Source organism: Larus michahellis, chromosome Z, assembly GCF_964199755.1.
Source record: "Larus michahellis chromosome Z, bLarMic1.1, whole genome shotgun sequence".
Taxonomy (NCBI): domain Eukaryota; kingdom Metazoa; phylum Chordata; class Aves; order Charadriiformes; family Laridae; genus Larus; species Larus michahellis.
This window is the reverse complement of record NC_133930.1, coordinates 85,556,001-85,572,524: the sequence shown is the minus strand read 5'-3', so window position 1 is coordinate 85,572,524 and position 16,524 is coordinate 85,556,001. Positions and strand designations below refer to the sequence as shown.

General features: G+C 43.9%; 1 protein-coding gene across 6 annotated transcripts in view; it reads left to right on the top strand.

Moving 5' to 3' along the window:
• ARB2A (ARB2 cotranscriptional regulator A) overlaps positions 1-16,524 on the top strand; it is a 273,033-nt gene that overhangs the window by 180,700 nt on the left and 75,809 nt on the right. For all 6 annotated transcript variants that reach the window (XM_074570302.1, XM_074570305.1, XM_074570304.1 and 3 more), the window contains one exon: positions 16,049-16,165. In XM_074570302.1, coding sequence (XP_074426403.1) covers positions 16,049-16,165 — 117 coding nt within the window. The remainder of the gene's footprint in view (positions 1-16,048; positions 16,166-16,524) is intronic.

The following is a 16,524-nucleotide window of genomic DNA, read 5'->3' as shown; positions in this document are numbered from 1 at the left end:
ACTTTACTATAAATCATTATCAGAAAAAGCATTGTGCCACACTTTTATACCAATACATTTATTTTGAAATTAATAGGGAAAAATAACACAGAGCCTGTGCTTGAGATGGGCTAATAAGCGTGCCCATGAGACTTTCCTTTTTAAGCACTAAATGAAAGCTTTTGCATTGCTAACAGGCTACAAAAGTTGCTTAGGTAATAAGACTCTTTTTCTCTTATCAGTAAAAAAGAAAAGGGGAGGGATGGGATGGCTCAAGGGATTGGTAATCAGATTACAAAGTCTTTCACTTCTAGGTCACTGGTTCAAATCTGCCCCTGTTTAGTGGTGACCAAAAGCTGTTCCCAGCTGATGGCTTTTCAGTAGCCTTTGTGCAATGCATTAGTGATCCATATCCAATGTCTGGTGGAAACCTCTCCGCGCCCTTGCGTCGGGAGCCGCAGCTCAGACCCTTTAGGCAGGAATAAACCACTGGCTCGCGCATTGAAGGGCTCGGCGGTTTGTTTTCCAGAAAACAACTTTAATAAGTTAGGCGAGCCGTGCAGCCGAACCTGCGCTTCCGCGGCAGACCCTGCTTCCCAGCGCGGCCACCATCACCTCCACCGGCATCGCCTCCTAAAAAACTCTTAACGGCTTACTTAAGAATTGGGCTGATATCTCCGAATTTGAGCTGCGTGGTGTCGCTCCAATTTACTCCGTATCAGGCTAGAGCAGATAACATCATAATTGCAAAAAAAAAAAAAAAAAAAGAGAGAGAGAGAGAAGTAAAAAGAAAATTACTAAATTTGTTCATCTTAGAAGAAATATCATACTTATTAGTAAAATTGATTTTGACGTGTGGAGTGTGAAAACGTTTTTATTGATGGTTTTAGTGCTGCAGTAACGCCGGGGGAGCGATGAGACCGCAACTTGTGTAGGCTCTCGTGTTGTACGTGACTTACACCACTACAGTGTGCTCAGATAAACGTTGGAAGAGCTTTATAAAATGAAATACTGGAAACAAGGGAAAACACAGAAAATTCCCCAGTACCTGCCAAAGAGCCCTTTCAAGTGCACATTTTCTAGTGCCATCTCTTACCGGTGCTTACTGACAGATATTTAAATGACGGGTTTATAGACTTTGCACTTGTCAGCGGTTTGAAGTGCTGTTTTCCTTAAGGTAGGGGAGCGCTAGAGGACACTTGCTATAAAGGGAATGTAATTTCTGGTTCATTAATATATGAACCTGAAACAGTGCCCGTCTGCTATATGTGCGCTGTACATTTCCAGGGAAATCGCTTTGACAATTTCAGAGGTGTGTTTATGTCCACAGGGACGCACGCCACCCATTATAAAACTGTGACTTTTCCCCCAAAACTAACCAGAGGAAAACTGTTTTTCTTTTGAGACGGCAGACGTGCCATGTATAACGTTGCAGTAAATATTTTTGTACAGAACTAGATGTTTCATCAGTCCTAAAAGGTGTTTCATCAGTCCTAAATGGTATTTCATCAATCCAAGCCTCGTTGGATCAAACGGGTCGCGTCAGCCAGCTCCCTCGTCACTCGCATAAACTCTGGAGTTTGCTGCTAACGCCTCAACCTGGGGAAGTTCAGCACGTGCGGACACTGCGCAGAGCCTGGAGGGGTACCAGCAAGGGGGAGACACCCGCCGCGGGCGCTGGCTCGGCTCCTCTCGGGCTCCTGTGCTCAGGGTGATCGGACTAACACGCTTCTGGCTTCGCCTTTGAAACCGAAGCCGAGAAAGGGTGCCGCCAAAACTTGTGTGCTGCAACACGTGTTCATCATCCATCTTTCTCGCAAGAATGGCTTGGGTGGGATCGTTGCCACTGTTTTCACACTTGGCCTTCAGCGGCCGAGCTGGCTGGCTTGCGATGCAGCGCGATCCCCTCTGGAAACCACAGCAAGCGCAGAAAAAAAAAAATCCCAAGTGATGTATTTATGATCCAAATGCCACCATCCGCATCTAATAATGCCTTGTTATCCAATGTCTCGGAGATCCACAGGACTCAGGGCAGCCGCTGTGTCCCACCAGAAGGCACGGGTTGTCCAAGCTCCTGCAGGAACCGTGTCTCTCCATGTCCTAGCACGGGGGTGTTTTCTGGGCTGCTCGTAATGTTTTGCTCCAGCTTCCTCGCACCTGCGTCTCCATCCCTTTTAGCGGCGGGGGGGACCTAAGGTTAGCAATAGAAGGGGTGAGGGTGGAAGGGACTGCCAGCTTCACGGGGCTGTTTGGTGCAGGAACGCAGGTTTATAAGCCAAAGCCATTCATTTCAGAAAGTTCACACAAAGGTTACAAGGAAAAAAAAAAAAAAAAAAATTAAACTGAAAACATTGGCGGCGCAGCTGTTGTTAAGCTCGGAAAAGCTTCCTTTCAAGTCTGGCGTGAACCTTCCCTCCCTTTCCATGGGGGAAGCTGGTTTTGTTCCAGCAGTTAGCTCAGGTCTTCTGCTCCCAGGCTGTGCCGGGGCACCTTAGGAGCAGGCAGACACCCGTTCAGCATGGGTTCAGTGCCGGCTTCAGCAGAGGAAGGTTAGTCTATACTTCAGGTTTTCTTGTGTTTGATCCCTAGTTTAGAAAGGAATTTAGTTAAACTGAGGTAACCTCCCAATGAGGCATTTATCCTGACATAACGAGGCTTCTTGGTGCAGCTTGAAAGAATCTTTATATGGCTTTTAAAGTGCGTGGAGATAGCTTGAACTGTGAGCATCACTGAATGTGTTTCTAAGGTATGTTATAAGCTGGTGCACTCCAATGGTACAACTCCCTCCCAAAGTGTGCAGAAGCCTTCCCATTTCCATGTCTGGTGAGTGGGCTTATCTGACCAGCCGCTGGAGATGTGACCAGGGTCTCATCCATATAACAGGACAGATCTGGTTATCAGAGAATCACAGAACGGTTTGGGTTGGAAGGGACCTTAAAGACCACCCAGTGCCACCCCCTGCCCTGGGCAGGGACACCTCCCACCAGCCCAGGTTGCTCCACGCCCTGTCCAACCTGGCCTTGAACCCCTCAAGGGTTGGGGCAGCCACAGCTTCTCTGGGCAACCTGGGCCAGGGGCTCACCACCCTCACAGCAAACAATTTCTTCCCAATATCTCATCTCAATCTCCCCTCCTTCAGTTTGAAACCCTTCCCCCTCGTCCCATGGCTCCCCTCCCTGCTCCAGAGTCCCTTGCCATCTCTCCTGGAGCCCCTTTAGGGCCTGGAAGGGGCTGGAAGGTCTACCCAGAGCCTTCTCCAGACTGAACCCCCCCAACTCTATTGGGGCTTCAGTTACAGCTCCCAGAGACGGAGCTGTGAGCAGTATTTGGTGTCGTGGTGCAGTTACATGATGACTTTTGACCAGTGGTAGGATACAGCCGGACTCCTTGTGATAGGTGGTTGCTCTCCGGGACCCTTCTCTGCCCTGGGGAAGCTGTGGTGGGGGTGCTGGTAGTGAAATAAAGATGTGGAAAACCTATCCAAGTCTGTTTGATCACTGAAGGGGACTTTGGAGGAAAAGGAGCAGAAGTAAAGCTCGTGGTTGCTTTTGGTTTTAGCGTTGCTTATGAACCTTACAAGATCAGAGGGTCATGGAGAATATCTTGCTAGTGAAGTGTAATGGTTTGGAAATAAACACCAAGGGTGTCTCCAGCTGCCTTTGATCTAACTAAATGGCTATTATGTATATTCTATTTAACTTATTTCAAAATTAGGCAGAGCATACAGGAATGCTTCTCTGTGTGCTAGATGCTTGAACTTCCAACTGTGTGTTCAGGACCAAACAAAAGGAAAATGGTTCTCTTTCAAGGAGCTTATCATTTGGTAGATATATAACACAAAGCAGGCATGAAATGCTGTGGGAAAGAGGGTTGACTTTCTACCTTATCCCATGTTTTTAACATTTTGAATTTTTATTGATGAGGGCCAGAATTTGCAGATTTCACACAGTGTCTTTTGCCTTCCACGATATCTGTGAATTGCTTTTTTTTTGAAGTGGGACTTCTTAAGTTGAAAATGATGAGCTCTTAACTTAAAAAGATTGGCAAGTAGTTAAATCCACAGCAAGCCTTTATTTCAAAGTACACCAGAAACTTTGGAGAGTGTGTGCAGAAAGTTTAACAGGCGTTGCTTGTGCTTTAGTGTAGGGGTGGCTGACCTTCGTGGTGCTCCTCCAGCATCCTGACGAGCTCCACGGAGATCCTGTGGTCACAGGACGAGTCTGCTGTGTCTTCAGGTCCTTCCCAATGGACCAGAGCCATTTGCCGTAGCAGCCCTGCCCAGCTGGCTCTTCCTGTGGTGAAAGGGAAGGGTTGCCCAGTGCTCTCCACACCATCCCAGCTTGCCCACCAGTGTAGCCTGGTTTCAGGAGCCGCCAGCCAGTGTGGTTTGGCTGATAGCTAAGGAGAAGTCTTGGTCTGGCAACTTGGGTGGAACCACCGAAAGCAGAGTCGGATCCAAAATTTTCAGGACAATTTCTCCCATTTCCTAACAACCATGAAAACAAGATGCACCACTCTTAACATGCTAGAGTCTCTCTCTTTGAGGTTTGTGGTACTAGAGTTTAGGTTATTTCACCAAAGAAGGACCTCATGTGATACATGAGTACCTTCCTACATGGGAAGCTGGGTTTTTTTGGTGCTTTTGTGCAGCATCCATTGTCCTGACACATAGGCATGACAGCATTCATTACGCTAAGAAATTACACTCCTCGTTCTTCTGTTGACTCATCACTACCTGGCATCACTTCTCTGACTAATGTCAAAAGTGCTGGAGGGTGATTTGTGGTGTCAGACTGGCAGGCTGGTGCTGAGGGCGATGCAGAACGAGTAGCACATGGGTCTCCTGCAGCATTACTCAGCCATAAATGATGTGAGCAAGCTGATGACCAGGTTGGTCCAACATCCCTGAGCAGTCCAGGAGGATGAACAAGGAAAGACTTCATGGCAGTGAGACAGAATCCTGGTCCCCGCGTTTCCATGTCCAGGGATGCTGAGGTGGAAGTTGTGTGTTGCAGCAGCACAGTGGCTCTCCAGACCTGGTGGAGAGCAGGTCCATGCCCAGTATCTCCAGAGGGTGGAGGTTCTGGGCTTCCTTTGCCAGTACAGCTGTGCCTGGTGGCTACTGGCGCAGGGCATGGAGCAGACATTTAATTATGAATGCGTACTGTTTATGAGAGTCTGTTCTGTGCTCTGAATTGGAAGATCTTTATCTGAACCATTTGTCAGATTAGTTATACATCCTTCAGGCTGCTTCACAAGGCCCTTGTGCGTATGAAAGACTCTCTCCTCCATGGAGCCTTCTCACCCTTGCTGCTATTTCCCCCTCTCACAACTGGGTGGAAAACCTTGTTTGATATCTGATGGTGTGTCCAATGTCTGATAAAGAGGACTGATAAAAAATGATCCAATATTTCCCCTTCTGCTTTACTGTTTTTTTCAGACTTTGAAGGTGTCAGTCATATTGCGATCTGCTTGGTGTAATCTGGTTTTCCGCACATACCTTTTTGGCAAAGGAGCGTCTGTGCGGCAGCAACATTTTAGTGGGAAAGAGGGAAGCTGCTGCTCCTCTCTTTCGGTTGCCTGCAATAATAAATCACAGTTTGCCATTCGCTAACCACGAAGAGAGTTATCTCCCTGAGTTTGTGTGACCCCAAAAGTTTCAGTTTACATACCCTCTTGCTCAGAGATCTTGCCTGTGGAGAGACTTTTCCTTCCTGAAGTTACTCAGAGGTTGCAAGAGTCGAAGCTGGGGCTTCAAAGGACAGGAAGAGCGAGTGTTGTCTTATCCTCTGGCTGAAGTGGAAATCCAGCTGTCTGTGTTTAAATAACAAGGGCATCAGGCTTCATGTCCTTCTGCGAGGTGCTGAGCTTAACACTCAGCTTTTCCCATTTTCTGTTGTTTTGGAGTTCTTTTTTTGAAGCCTGGCCTTTTAATAAAAGTTAATACATAGGCTGACATGTTTGTGTACACATACGATAAACACAGGGACAACTTAAATCAATGCTTGATCCTTGTTCAGCCAACATCCAGAAATCTGTGGAGGATTTGCCCTTCTAGATGTTAAACCAGCGCGATTCTCTCTGTTTCTTTAGGTATAAAATGAAATATAAGGAAACTGACTATTTCATTGAAAAATGCACCAGCATGAGATTTGCATACAGCTGTAATAAAAGTTTTCCATGTACCATTCAGACAGAAGCAATGAAGAAGTAATGCCATTTCACCCTGTTGTATTTGATACTTAACATGTAAAAACAGTTATTTACTTGATTGTTTCACATTCATTTCACTAATATGATTGTTCACTTGTAGGCTGAGTTCTGGATTTACACATTTATTAAAACCTGAGAAAATTACTTCCATAACTTACTTCAGGCCACGTTTTTCATTAGATATGAACCATTACCTTCGTGATGGTAAAATATCAAAACAAAACTCCAACCCCTTGTATCATTTCATTTTCAAGCCGCGTGTATTACTGGTTTTGTTACACACCAATTTTCAGGAGCAGTTTATTTCAACTAATTTGTCAACACAAAGATTTAAGGTCGCTGTGTTTTATTTAACTTTATCTGAGTAACTAAAACTCCAAGAACCTGCATATTCTGGTTCAAGGCTTTTAGAGGTTTTCAGCCCGCACGATGCAAAAGAGAAGCCCAACAAGACAGGCTGAGAGTAAACGTCTAGTTTTATCGATCCATTTTATAGACATACTGGTTGTTTAGATGCAGCAGAGCTGGTCCACTGTAATTTCAAAGATGTTCAGCTGAAGCAAGTACCTTAGGAAGAACTTTTTTTCCTGGTGTGGGAAGGTTTTCTTTCTCTCCATCCCCACTTCCTAATTGATTTGAAATCACCCAAAGTAACAGCCTCGGAGATGTTGACCAGGCTTGAAGCCCTGGGGCTGAAAACGGTGGCGGCTCGGTGCCTGACTGTGGAGCAGATGAGTGTCTCTGCCCTGGAGCAGTCGCATCCCTCAGATGGGTAGACCAGATGGCCGAGGTTGGTAGCAGCATCAACAACCCAGCTTCTATCTGCTGCCACCCTTTCGCGGAGCCCGTACAAGCTGTGAGCTACCGCGGCGAGTCTGACAGGCGGCAACTGGAGGAGTCGTCAGAACTCAATCATCTGTCTGCACCCCGAGACCCTGCTCCTCCCTAGTCTGGAGCTTCCTACAGCTCCCGTCAACAGCAAGAAGGCTGGTGGGGTTTGAAAACTTAACAAATACTCGCTCATCTCAGACTGCGTTCCCTACCTCGCTCGGGCACAGCGGGGCACCTCTGATAAAATGTCAGCCATGCGTCACTCCAAGGGGTCAACGGTGCAGCAAATACTGGTCTTAAGTGATGTTAAACCATCCTTAATGGCTGCAAGATCAGGCTGAAGGTCTGGCACCCAGCACACCTTCGAACAAGGAAATGTGTTTGAAATGATGGCTCATGATTTGCCCGTCTTGGGGCTGACTTGAGCGGTGAAAGTCTTTTTGAAAAACAGCCCAGGTGAGCAAGTTTGGGGCGAGAGGCAGAGAGCACGCCCAGCGTCAAGCAGAGACACTTCTGCTTCCTAGTCCACATACATCTTGACCTTTTCTGATGCTACAGCACTTTGAGCTTCCAGTCATGGGTCTAGATGGTTCTGATTAAGGCACTTTACTAATTGTTTTCGTTTGGTTCTGTTTGGTTTGGTCTAATTTATTTTGGTTTATTTTATATTATATTCTATAATTTATTTTATTTTTTATTTTATTTTATTTTATTTTATTTTATTTTATTTATTTTATTTTATTTTATTTTATTTTATTTTATTTTATTTTATTTTATTTTATTTTATTTTATTTTATTTTATTTTATATTTTATTTTATTTTATTTTATTTTATTTTATTTTATTTTATTTTATTTTATTTTATTTTATTTTATTTTATTTTATTTTATTTTATTTTATTTTATTTTAATCTTACTTTGTTTTGCTTTATTTTATCTTACTTTGTTTTACTTCATTATTTTGTTTCAAACTAGGCACGGCGCTCAAATAGCTAACCAGTGCTTCAGAAATCCAGGTAAACCAAGAAGAAGCAAAGCTGTGACCCACAGCATAAGGTTTTACTGGCAAAGATGTATCAGCTAAGAGCTTGAAACAAATCCTTCGCCACCCCAGCCAAGATAACTATGTTAGCAAAACCTCTAGTGCAGGTCTGGCGTAGCTATTCCAACAGAGGAATGCTCTTGCTGGCTGAGCTCATGTCATTTGGAGAGGTGATGCAGCCTCCTGCCAGAAAACCTCCTGCATCTCTATTAAGAGGATGCTGCTGACACAGACACGTGGTAAAGCCAGAGCAGCAAAGGACCTTCTGCTGTGCCGGAGGTTTAGGCATGATCGTGCACTCGCAACATCTTCCACCACCCAAATCCCAATTAACTGTGAGTACAAAATGAAATACAGTTTAGCAAACTATGTGTATTTTTCAAATACGATTTTCCTGGGGCTCATGTGCTGCCGTGGACATGCCCAAGCTACTTTTAAACAACCCGGATCGAGTATCAGGCGCTCTTCAGCATTAGTTGTGCCAAATACTGCACATGCTAATTTGGGCTGCTTCCTGGCAGCATAAATTGGCCCTTGTGGAGCTCCACATTTCTAAGACTGGACCATTTTTTGAGCTCGTATATTAGAGGCAAACCAGCATCTCCCTGCTGCAGTCAGTAGCGTAGAAACATTACCTGATCCGGCGTCACTTTCTGTTCCTGGTTGAGATACGCAGAAGTTGTTGACCCTTCAAAACTTTATTTTCATGCCAATGCAACGTACAGAGATATCCCCGGCTCAGATCTCCAGTTCTGGGATGGCAGACTGCTGCTGTCAGCAGTACCAGCTGGCTGACTCCAGCTAGACCCAGCTGCTCCAAACCTCCTTTCCTGACTGTCACTGCAGTTCTCCAGCAGCCCAAAGGCAAATATCTCAGCAGCCTTCACCACTGAAATATCTTGAGATGCGTTACGAAACGGGGTTGGCTTTTGTTCGCTTTAGTTGAGCTTTTGATGGGAAGAGCTTCACCAAACCCTCTTGGCCAAGCTACATTTTTGGTCCGCAAGGAAACTGCCTGCAGAATGCCAACATTGTGTGCTCCAGACGGTGGAGGATGCCCCCTCCACCAGCTTGCTTTGGTCTGGGATGTAGTGGACCCAGTCAAAGATTTTCACCCGCACGGTGCCATACCAGTTTATGTTGTGTGATGGGCTTCCTATGGAAAAGTTAGGCTTCGTTCGTACCGGGCAGGTTGCTGGGAGGCTTGTAAGCGAGGTGAGCCAGCATCCCTCCCCGGCTCCTGTCGCACCTATCAGCACAACCACCTGCGTTGGGGAACTTGGTGTTCTCCGCGCTGTTACAGGTCCTCGAAGGCTTTTCTCCTGTTTGCTCTCTGTTGCAAGACACTAGGGACAAGAGAAGCGGGAAATTTGCATTATTAAGTTTAAAGTTTTAGTAAAGCTGAAGCCTGAGGCTTTTATACTAGAGAGCCGTGAGTTTTGTTTGCGCTGTTCACACATTATTACCAGCGGAATTTTGTGTACAGGGTTTTTTTTCGTTGTTTTTTTAGTAAACTATGCATAAGGGAGATGGCCCCTACGCTTTTTTAATCTTGAATTATTTTAGAATTAAGCATTTTTCTAATCATGATTGATTTGAAGAACTTCTACCCCCGATGCAAGGTATGTGTGGAAATTTTCAGTAGAGGTTCAGCAACAGAAATTGGTTTACAGTGTGAACTGTGACAAGTCCTAGACTCCAGATGCTCTAAAGCAATCTGTTCTAATATGATCATGCATTATTATTACCTTTGCGGTGTGATTTATTGCTATGAAAGCTATCACAATTGTAGATGTAACATCCAATAGATCTTTGAACAAAATATGAGAAGGTACTTGGCTGTTGTCATTCTATGATCTTATCTCTGCAGGTATTTTCTTTTGCTGTTTAAAAACTGGTGTGTATCAAATGCTTTGTCTACTGCAAGGAGGGATTTTGTCACATGTCTGTGAACTCATTTAGGGAAAATGATTCTTCTTGCTCATTGAAAACGGGAACTACTTTAACTTTGGGTTATTTGTTATTTTTGCTATGTGCTGCTCAAGCGTAGCTGCTCTGTAATTTTAATCCCTAACGAATAATGTTTTATGAAGACTTGAGGATCTAATTCCATTTTAAGTTGTGCAAAAAACGGAGAGTATTTCAGAAATTCAGGAATTCTATCTAGGAAGCAGTGAAAGGTCTTGGGAATCTCAGATTGACAAACTCGCACTACAAACAGAATTATGCGCTTCATGAGGAGTCTTTCTCAACCGAGAAAAGGCATCAGTTCAAGTGCTAGCGCTCAGGGAGACCAGCTGCTCGGTTTGCATGAGATTGAGTGAAAGGGGAGTTGAAGGGGATCTTGAATGGCTGTAGACGTGTACCGAGATGCAAGGAGAGCACATGAAGTTACGAAGAAAGAATCTGCACATCCTTCCAAAAGCGTTAAATACAAATTGCCCTCTCACACACCATTCCTGGCACATGCTTTCTTCTCTCTCCGCGTCTACCGCTGCTTTTTCTAATGTCTCAGAGCCCAGCTCACCCCGTTTTGATCCACCAGAATTCCTGCTGCAAATTCGTTTCGCATGTGGAAATCATTGGGGACATTTTGACAGGGGCTTCCAGTTCAGTTTCCTCTGAAAGGAATTCAGTTTGCACACACCACAACCTCTTGGAGACTCAAACCAGTATGAGGCAACTGGAGACAATGGAAGACTTGCGTCAAAGTGATTTTTGCTCCATGCCAAATGCTTATGGTAGACATGCCCATTCAAGCCCAGTGCGTACCGTGTAAACACCACGCCAGAACTGGAGTTGCAGTGGGAGACAGGGGAAGTAGTTGAAAGACTTTTTCAAAAGTTCAAGGGAAAGTAAAATTTGGGGGCTTTTTTTTTTTTAATCCGTTTTTTACTCATTACTCATTACAAGCAACTCAGAGGAGTGAGTATCCTTCAAATCCCAAGTGATGGATGTTGATTTGTTTGTCTGAGCCCATAAAAATATGAGGCATGTTTTAACTTCCTTTTACCTCTTATCAGTTTGAATTTTTAGCCATTTAAAATTTGTTAGAATAGGTATAAAGAGTATGGAATCGTGGATTTTCATGTTTGCAGGGTCGGACCTTTGAGTCAGTGGGGCTCTGAGCAACCTGATCTAGTGGGAGGTGTCCCTGCCCAGGGCAGGGAGGTTGGAACTAGGTGATCTTTAGTTCCTAAATCCTAACAATTCTATGATTCTATATTGATGCTTTCATTTCACAAGAGTACTGTGCTATCGTATATATTATATAACAAAGATGTATTTTATCATTTAGTCTGAATATATATATTAAATATATTGCGTATGTAGTATATGTATGACACTGTTTTACATGCATAGACTAAAAATAATGAAGGTATCAACCTGTCGTCATTATAAAGTTACGATAATTGCGTAATATAAACTTACAGAGGATTACCATGTGACGTTACAGACGCTTCAGCAATAGATCACTTACTAAATTGACCGATAAATGGGTAACTAATATATTTTAACTTAAATGCATTTTTAGGGGATTGTAAGTTCTTTCTTATGTAAGTGATAGAGTTCAATACTTGTGCAAATAGGTAATTGACATTTTCCCTTGCAAAGTGAAGGAACAAATTTTCAACCGCTGGGATAGAGAGGACTTTCAGAAAGATGCTTGAGCACTTTCTGACTTGTTGCAGTGAACACTGGTCTTACAACTCCCCATTCTAGGGGAATCAAATATGAAGTGGTGATGATGTGTGGTTAATAAATTACAAACACCAATCCTACTCTGCCTACAAAGAAGGAACACAAAGACAAAGGTAAAATGGAAATGCCTGAATAGAAAAGATGGTTGGGAAAGTCTAGAGGACGCATAGTGGTGTATTAAGTGATGCAGAAACAAATGGGAACCAGTTTACCTACCAGAAAAGTGACGGTTTACCTACTTCTGACTATATATTAGTTATTGGAAGACGAAAAAGGAATGTAAGGCCAGAGCGACCAGAGCTGTAAGCCATCCAATGAGTGGGTGCAAAGAGAGGCAGCTTCCTGCAAAATCTAATCAGCTGAAAATAATTTAAGATTTGAAAATGAGCATTGAGTGGGAAATTTCTATGCTGTGAAAGCTTCCTGTCTATGGAATTTACAGATGTACAAAGAGTGTAAGGCATAGTGAACTTTAGACTAAGTCCTTTGGTCTTTTTTTGCAATTGTTGCTTCAGTGAAAAACACCATTTTCCAGAAGAAAAAAATACATAGTTTGTAATATTGCAAACACTCTCTGCCGTCTATTAAATATTTTCAGTTTTAGCGTGTCCATTTTAAGAGATTGTACTGGCTGCATGGAATACAACTAGTCCTGGGCACTAGCATCCTTCCTTTGGGATTTGGACTTGTATGACGTTTGAATGGCAGCTGGGTGCTAAATTTGTGTTGAATGGTAACATATTTTACTGTACCAATTTTATTCTGCTAACTTAATTTTTAAAATTTATATTACTTCAGAAGTGTTTTTAGGAAAGTTGAATATGTTTTAATTCTGAGCAAGCCATCCATTGAATCTGAAGCATTTAGTAAGTATTGAAGCGTCTGTGGCCAAAAGCACATGGGCTTCTCATATCTTCCTGCAGGATGATATTATCATCCCTGATGGGAGGGTCTGCTGTTTGAGCATCTGGATCTGTTCTCCTTGGTGGTTGTTAGCAGTTAGTGTCCCATTGTGGCAGAGAACTTGAGCTGTTGTGGTAGAAGCTGGGTGTCCTGGGTTTGACATGCTCTGTTGTGACATTTCTGTGTCACCTAAGGGTGGACATGTTAGACTTCTTGTTTAAGGTTATACCCTTGATCCTTTCTCCTCTTGGTGAGTTGTTTTTGTCTGTTTTCTTCCAAGTCGGCACATAAGTGCATGGATGCCTACCAAAACTTACTCCTTCTGGACTTGGGAGTAGAGAAATCTGTAACTGAAGCTCAATTAATCCCTTTGATCCCTCGTTGCTGCTGCATCCATGAGCCCTTGTCCTGACCCCGGCGCTGTGGCTGAGTTATCAAAAAACCTCGCATTGTCAGCCTCGGTCTCTTTGCTGATCTCTGTGAAGAGAATGCCATTCTGCCGGTGTCCACAAAGCTGAGCAGCAAGCGCCAGCAGCATGTCGAGTAGCACGTGTTATTCCCCGTACCACGTACGATCTGAAAAGCAAAGACTGTGTGTATCACGTGAAGAAAGGGCAGGAAGAGATGGTGATCGATGGGTGCCAGTTCTTCCATCTGCGTAGGGAAGCAGGGAATAGCAAACCCGAGCTGGGCCTAGAAAGGGAGAAGGGAACTTGTATTTCCTTGTGATTTAAAGAAAGAGGTGATGTTCTTAGATGAACTGGGTGTCTAGTTTTTGAAACAGAGATGTGGGACACAATAGCTTGAGAAAAGACAGCTTTTCCAAAGCAGAACGTATTTTTTCCCCTTGCTGGTCATTAGCAGTGCTTCTGAAGACCAGCCCTTCATGGAGGAAGTCATGCTGGAACACAATGAGCTGGTGACGATTTTAAGCTTCCCCCAGCATGTAGTAACTCCGAGTAATTGGTAGGTACACGCGCTTCAAGGACAATGACATTTTTGCTCCTTTGCCCGTTTAAATCACTGCATTTTGTGCAAGACGGTGCAGCCAAAGGCATGCTGGAATGCACAGCACTGGTACAGGAATATTAGTACGTATGGCATGTTTCTAAAACTTATTCAATTATACAGCAGATATCATAGAATCACAGCATGGTTTGGGTTGGAAGGGACCTTAAAGCCCACCCAGTGCCACCCCCTGCCCTGGGCAGGGACACCTCCCACCAGCCCAGGTTGCTCCAAGCCCCGTCCAACCTGGCCTTGAACCCCTCCAGGGATGGGGCAGCCACAGCTTCTCCGGGCAACCTGGGCCAGGGGCTCACCACCCTCACACCAAAGAACTTCTTCCTCAGATCTCACCCAAATCTCCCCTCTTCCAGTTTAAACCTGCTCCCCCTCGTCCCATGGCTCCCCTCCCTGCTCCAGAGTCCCTCCCCATCTCTCCTGGAGCCCCTTTAGGGCCTGGAAGGGGCTGGAAGGTCTCCCCGGAGCCTTCTCTTCTCCAGGCTGAACCCCCCCAGCTCTCTCAGCCTGTCCTCCCAGCAGAGGGGCTCCAGCCCTCCCAGCATCTCCGGGGCCTCCTCTGTTTCATAATGTTTCGTAATGGAGGGAGTTTTGCCATCTTTATATTTACCGTGAAATTTAGTGCCTGGTATCAGACATTTGGCTGAAAATCTCAGTAATGTGTTACAGCTGAAAGAAGCTCACCTTCTTACGATAGATGCTATGTTGTCCTAAATGTGTGATTTTTGTCCCCCACGCACGTACCTGTTGTGTCCCATCCTCCAAAAATTCTAGATATTAAATGTGCCCCACAGGAGGGTAAATGATGAAAAAAACAGTATGAACGGAAGGGCTTCACATAAAGTAAGATTACTCTTTGAGTTTCTTCATATGCTCTTAACCAAGATGTCCTAAGCTTATCCAAATTCTTGAGCCATGCAATATTGACATTGACAAAAAGAGGGTGCCAGGGAAGGTGGGCACCTGATTTTATCCTTCTGGAACGGGGGGCTCTCTGTTGGCATTACCTCGCCAATAGCATTGAATATTTTTCCCTTAGAATATTGGTTCAACTGCACTGATTTTAAAAGACACATAATGTAAACCAAAAAATAAAAAGGCAAGACGTGGTAATGCAGAATATCATACTGCAGTTATGGAGAATTGGAAGAGTGTTTGGTCAAAAAGGCCTACATGTGTCATATTTTGAAGAAACCAGCAGATAGTTTGCATAAGGTATGGATAAACACTACTTTTGTATCAAAAACCTGGATGGCAGTGTTTATTTTGAAGTTTCTGGTGGAAAATACAATTCGCGTCCCCATTGTCAAAGTATGTTTTAGAGCAGTGTTTTCGGAGGCGCAGCCTGTGTGCTTGTACGCAGTTACTAGAGCACGAACAAAGGGTGCCTGGTTCAGAAATGTTGTGTGTGTTGCCATTTATACAAAAGGAAGCTGGAAAAAAAACATTTACTTTAGTGCAGCATAGACGGTGATAAAGACACTAGTTGCGAAATGCCGGTTTTATAAGTATAATTCATTATACTTTCTTTGATCCAGTGTTACAAATTAGGGTCACTCGTGTCAGGAGATTAAAACCTTTTTGTCTCTCTTTGATATCAAACTATTCTTTCCCAGTCCCTTTTATCTTGCAGAGCAGCGCTGAATTCCACAGCATCTTTGTCAGTTCGCTCGTGTTATTTGCAGCAATCATTTAATTGGTTTTAGAACTAATATTATTTAGTCATACTGTCATTTGCAACAACAGAGGCTCTTTAATATCCTAAAAACGTTGAGAGGCTCCAGCGTTAGCTGGGTAAGCATAAGTGTAAGAGAGACCACAAAGAATTTTGGGACCATGGTGGGAGTGCAAGGTAGCTAAATTGGATAGAAAAAGAAAAAAAAAAAAAAAAAAAGGAAAAAAAAAACATACAAGTCAAAGTAAGATTGTACATCAGAAAAACTACAGCAATCTACTGCAAATTAGTAGATGATAGTCATGAGTAGCTTACAGTGAACCACGGGTACCAGCTTCCCTGAAGCACAGAAATAGGAACTTGGAGAAGCTTGTAAAAGGTGTCCTCAGGGAATCTTCCATTTTTTCACTATGATACCTTTAATCCTAGAATTGTCAAGCCACATGGAAAATAATAGGACTGAATAGTTCAGTCAGTTAAAAGTTAGTATTATTTCTTTTATCAAAAATATTAGGTCTTTCTGTGTTTCTGGAGCTGCTAGGATTTGTATAAACTTTAAAACAAGTGAAGTCAAGTATTGAAGTTGTATTGCTCTTTCTTTTTTAATTTAAGATCATTATCTGTGACTAAGCAGACTCTATTCAATAGAAAGAAAGAACTTAAAGCCAATATTTTTTAACAGATGATTCAACGAGAGACAGAAGTAAAGAATAAGGTAACTGCTGTGGCGTTGACAGACTCTGTTCACAATGTGTGGCACCAAGAAGCTGGGAAAACTATTCGAGAGTGGATGCGAGAGGTGAGGCCAGGTTTTTTGAAAGAGTTGGGGTATATACGTCTATATATGGCTGTATAAACATGTCTTTATCCGCTGACCTCTTCCGTTTCTTTAGGGCATGAAAGACAGCACGTTACAGGAACGTGGAAATAGTGTGCCCATACCAGCCCCTAAAATAGCCGAGATTAAAGCCGTTTCTGAACTTCAGAGGTAGCAGTCAAAATAATAAGAACCAAGCCCGGTTTCTCCCCGCTGCACAGCCATACAGACACGCACACCGCGGCAGCCCGCACGCTGCCCGGTATCTGGAGCAGAGCCCTGGGCGCACCCAGCGCTCCTGGCTTGATCTGGCGATGGTGGAGAAGAACCTTTAAAGCTCT